This window comes from Octodon degus, unplaced genomic scaffold (assembly GCF_000260255.1).
Source record: "Octodon degus isolate 3935 unplaced genomic scaffold, OctDeg1.0 scaffold00310, whole genome shotgun sequence".
NCBI classification, from domain to species: Eukaryota; Metazoa; Chordata; class Mammalia; order Rodentia; family Octodontidae; genus Octodon; species Octodon degus.
The window spans coordinates 428,460-433,852 of record NW_004524886.1 but is presented as its reverse complement, the minus strand read 5'-3'; the positions used below and the strand labels follow the sequence as shown (position 1 = coordinate 433,852).

The 5,393-nt window shown below is 48.2% G+C and overlaps 1 protein-coding gene across 1 annotated transcript; it reads right to left on the bottom strand.

Moving 5' to 3' along the window:
• Positions 1-433: 433 nt before the first annotated feature.
• Positions 434-1,384, bottom strand: LOC105741150 (olfactory receptor 14I1-like). The gene has a single exon (XM_012513042.1). It carries the CDS (start codon positions 1,382-1,384, stop codon positions 434-436), a length of 951 nt encoding a protein of 316 aa, XP_012368496.1.
• Positions 1,385-5,393: the final 4,009 nt, after the last annotated feature.

Sequence of the window (5,393 nt, the reverse complement as noted above, 5' to 3'; positions counted from 1 at the left end):
TCAGTGCACACAGCAGGACTGCACAGGACTCTCCACGCTGCTCCAGGGCACCCAGATCCAGCCCCCAAGGTGCTCCCAGCAGATGGCTTCCCCGATGGTGGGACATGTGGAGCCGCCTGCACCTCAGCATCCTGCCTGTTCCTAGCTCAGAATGAGCTCTACTGTTTTCTAAACATCTTGCCAAAGTAAACCAGATGTGCAGTACTTCAGGTCACACGTGCAAGTCACAGAAGTGCTCCACAAGGGAACCAAGACATGGACTTGTAGTTGGCCACAACAAGTGCAGACACAAATGCACAGAGGCAACGAGAGAGAGAGAGAGAGAGAGAGAGAGAGAGAGAGAGAGAGAGAATCTGCAGGTATGGGTCACAATTAGGAACACACATTGAATATAAATTAAACTACTTGCAAATCAGAGATTGACATTTCTGTTTTATGCTAGAAAAGCCCTGACAGGGAGCTGAGCGCATTGGCTGAACATTCTGCCCAGGGCGGCGTTGATGTCCCTGTTGCGTAGACAGTAGATGACGGGGTTCACGAATGGGGGCGCCATGGTGTAGAACATGGCAGTCAGCAGGTTCCTCAGGGAAGGCTGCTCTGCAGTGGGACCCAAGACAGCTACCACCATAGAAATGCAGAACAAAAGGAGGATGGCCAGCTGCGGGGTGCAGGTGGATACGGCTTTGTTTCGGGCTTCCACTGAACAGATCTTAAGCACAGTTGAACATATATTAGCGTAGGATAGAAACATAGAGACAAAGCATGCTAAGACAAGGCAAACGCTCACAGCAATGAGCACAGATTCAGAAAGCTGGACATCTGGAGATGAAATCCGCAGAACTTGAGGGATGTCACAGAAATATTGCTGGATCACATTGGTCTTGGTGAAGGGCAGCCAGAACAGAGCCCCTGTGTGCATAGCGGAGTAGACCAGGCCAGAGGCCCAGGAGCCAGCTGCGGCCTGGGCGCACAGAGTAGGGGTGATGGTGAGTCCGTAGTGCAGAGGGCGGCAGATGGCCATGTAGCGGTCATAGGACATGACCACCAGGAACGCAATCTCCACAGCTGCAAACACCACAAACAGGAAAATCTGCGCAGCACATTCTGTCAGGGAGATCATCTTGCTTCCTGTCAGGGAATTCACTACGGCCTTGGGAACTACAACAGAGATGGTGCCGAGGTCTAGGAGGGCCACGTTGCCTATAAAAAAGTACATGGGAGAGTGCAGACGTGTGTCTGTCACAATGATTGCGACAGTCACAAGATTCCCTGTCAACGCTCCCAGATAGATCAGTAAGAACAGTACCCCTTGCAGAACCTGGAGCTCCCGGGAGCCTGCGACGTCCATGAGGAGGAATTCTGTGAAGATGGTGATGTTGTCCATGTCTGAGTCAGAAGTCACAGGAGCAGAGGCTGCTACAGGCAGGAGGTAGAGCTCCCAGGTGAACTGCAGTGTGGCTTCTGACTGGATGGCAGGATAGAGTAAATAGATACAGAAATTGTCTTGAAGTCCAGAGAATGTATGCATTTCTTTTCCAGTTATCTTTCTATAATTATTGAAGTCTTATCATTTTTTACATACATGGGATGAGAGCAATTTCCATGATAATGGTTCAAATGAGTCAAAGCACACCCATCTACCCTTTCTCACTACTTTCCCAATGACTGTCCTGAATCTACCACTTGCTTCAGCTCTGCAGGCCAACCCTGCCCCTTGGATAGAGCCTCTGTACCAACCCCCGGCTGGGACCCCCCCCCCCGCCCCCGCTGTCCAGGCCCGGGCAGGAGGGCGACTGTGGGCCGAGGCCCTCTGTGGCTGGCTGCTCTCAGCCGCGCTCTTCCTGAGAGCAGGCGCACGGACCTGAGCTTCCTCTGCTGATGGCTTTGCTCTAAAGGACACCAGGGCGGTCAGTCTCTCAGCTCAGGAGCTCCTCTAGGGGTGTGCCTGTGTGTGCTGGTGTGTGTGTGTGTGTGTGTGTGCGCACGTGTGTGTGGGCCCTTTCTGTCTCCCTTTGCACCACCATCTATGCACGAGGGCATTTCCTTCAGCACGGAGAAGCTCTGTCTCCTAACGCCCGTGTGCAGCCTGCTCCCTTCTTGTATGTCTTCACCTGCCCATTTTGTCTGGAAGGAAGAATAGCAGCAGCTTGCAGCCTCCCTATTTTTCTGCCTTTCCTTGCATAAGTATGATGATTTCTTTAAAGTTATATGATCAAATGACTTTTCAGTATATTGCAAAAATATTTTACCTGATTGTTTTGTCTGGTACCCTTTTTAATTACATGTGATTTCCTTTTCAGCCTTATTTCTCTGATGAAGGGAAATTCATTTGAGAGAGATGTTGCTCTCCAAACTAGCACCAGGGGATGCTGCTGCCTGTGCTGCTACGGTGGAGGTTACTGATGCAGTCTGCCTGAGGCTCTTTCCAGTTTCCATCACCAAAACCACAGTGAAGTGTCACTGGGGACTGGTCGCTCTCCATGTCTCCTGACTGCATCCTTCCTCCTTGTGCAAACACATTCGCCCTTTCCCCTGTGCTACTTCATCCCTGCTTCGATCCTTCATGCTCCTCACGGTCCTGCACAGAAGGGGAGCCCAAGGATCCCTAATCCTCCTGCTTATGCCGGTGCATTTTGGAATTATGTCACTTACCATATTAGAATGGACAGAAGAAAAATGATAGTTGCTAATTTCACAAAATTATTCAATGTAAGAACTATAATAATGTAACTGAAATCATTATCATTATTTTATAATTTTATAGAATTTGTCTATTATCCAAAATTACCCATAATAATGAACATACTAGTCATCTCAATTTTGTTTCTAATTTAAGGACTACTTTTGCATATGTCATTTGATTAGAATGAAATATCCTCATAAATTTCATCTGTTCATAGATTTTTTAGTTACCCTCTAGTTTCAAGGAAGTTTCCAATCAGTATGACTTTTCCATTTGATCGGGGCCATGTAATGAGCCAGATCCTCAGAGGGCCTTTGGAAAACTAAGTGCCTGGAACCAGCAGCAGAATCTAAATGAATTCTGTGAGCGCACATGCGCCAGCTGGCCTGAGGTAGTCTGCTCTGCTTACCATTTGCAGTGTATCACATGTATTTGCGTGTGATATAAGCACTACTGATGTGGACAGAAACATACAAAACAGCATTTAAGGCTTACCTCAGTGGGGGCCTCACTGACGCGAGTGCTGCCAGGGTACGAGCCGCGATGAGCGCCCCCTTCTGCCTCTTCCTTCATGGAGGAAAATGCAAGCTCGTTTCCAGTGAGATGCGCAGCGTGAACCTCGCTGCAGCCCTGCCTTTGAAACACCTTGTACTCACCTGGGACGTGTGGGGTCACACTGCTTCCGAGCTCCAGCAGCTGGGGACGCCAGCCTCCAGGGAGCCCACGTTTCTTCCAACCTAGAGCTGGCTGGGATTCTTGAGCCATGCCATCGAAACTAATTAAGTTTCCTATGAAGTTTTAGTGTGTATCCGTAAGAATGGCGCACTCTAGTGTGCTTTATACAGCAGCTGAGATTCAGTGAATTTCCACGCTCGCAACTGAGTATGAAATTATCAGCACAGGCACTGTCAGAAGCCCCTAAGATGTCATCACTGCACAGTGTGCTGTGAGCAGGACAGCGACATCCTTCTGGCAGCTGGTGTTTGCCACGGAATACAAGAGGTTCCAGAGCCAGCGTGACGCGTGTGGAGGGTTACAGCAGCGAGGAGCAGAGCATGAAGAGTGCACAGCGACTCAGTCCCCAGACTTTGATTATTCTTTCCTTCTTTTGATGTAAGTTGTTTTCTGTTCCTGTGGATAAGTAAAGACTATCGCATGTGGACGAAGGACCGCAACTCCTTCCTACGCCATCGTGCGACAGTCCAGGCAGGGTTGCTCTTGTTCATCTACACCTGTGAGTAGTGCCGGCCAGGAGGCCTCTGCTCAGAAGTGGGGGACACTGCACGGCTCTCCTGAGCTCACAGAGGGAGGCTCGCTCCTCTGTACCCACCGAGGCTTCCTTGCCTTGGGTGTAGCATTTCTGTTTATCCAGGGAAGATAATGTGGATGGAAGAAGCCTTGATCCATCCATCTTCAGGAAGCTTGGCTGTTCCGTGACCAGGACTCTTGTGCTCAGCACCACCGTTCCTGGGGGAGCTCTCACTTTATTTTTCTAGTGCATTCGTTTAGCAAACAGTTCTGGAGGCCCAAGAGCACTCGGGCATTGGTGCTGCTGAGGGGAGAGAGGAGGACCAGAGAAGAGAGGAGAAGAGAAGAGAAGGGAAGGGAAGGGAAGGGAAGGGAAGAGAAGAGGAGGGAGGGAAGGGGAGGGAGAGAAGAGGGGAAGAGAAGAGAGGAGGGGAAAGAAGAGAAGAAGAGAGGAGAGCAGAGAAGAAGAGAGCAGAGGAGAGGAGAGGAGAGGAGAGGATGAAGACCCTGATTGGGCTGGTTAGAGATCTTCTCTGTGGGTAGGCATTTCACTCCTGCTATCAGTCTTTGCTTAGGATTGTGCCGCATAAACTATGTGACTCCTGTAGGCTCCACATCCACAGGTTCCTCCATCTCTTGTCCCCACTACACCCAGGAACCCGACACGCAGGTTTTGGGGCACAGGCTGTTGCACAGGCCACAGCACTGTATCAGACACAAGCATTTGCTAAAGATTCTTGGGTTTTAGTGTAATGAACTTCACTGATATAGAAAGTGAAATACTTGATCCTTTAGGGTTAGGTTCTCACATTCACACATTCAGATTGCTAACTTTAATTTGGCTCTAGGCAAATCCTACCTTGATGGTTTCATAACTAATTTATGTCAGAAATGGATAGTTAGGATAGATATACAGCTACATTCTCTTAACTCAATGAATAAGAAGATTTGTTTTAATAGTGTTTGTGGATGAGATGTCATGTCTGCATGTTGTACAATGAATAACCACTGAGCAATGTGCAATGTGTTTATTATTTTTTCACTTTATTTATTTTTATTTTATTTTATTTTGACATCAGTTATTTTTATTTTAAAGAAAAAAATAAAAACAATGGTACAAAATCTCAAAACAAGATTTTAGGAGAGTAACAATGGTTAGTACATTGTGTATTGTTACTGCCAAAGTAGTTTCTCATATTACAAGATACAGGCAAGAAACAATAAGCAAATAACAAGACCCAGTCCTAGCCCAGGTCCGGAATTTCTGCCGACTTCTGGGAACCCCCAGACCTAGTCCTAGCCCAGGTCCGCAGCAGGAAGGAGCTGAGCGCAGCAGCCAGACCTAAGCCAGACGCAGCTGGATAACTCCAAACTCTGTAGAGCTCCAACTTCAGTATGTGTGAAGGTTATACAGCAAAGATCTACAACAAAGGGCAGAAGACAGTGCTACACAAAATGACGA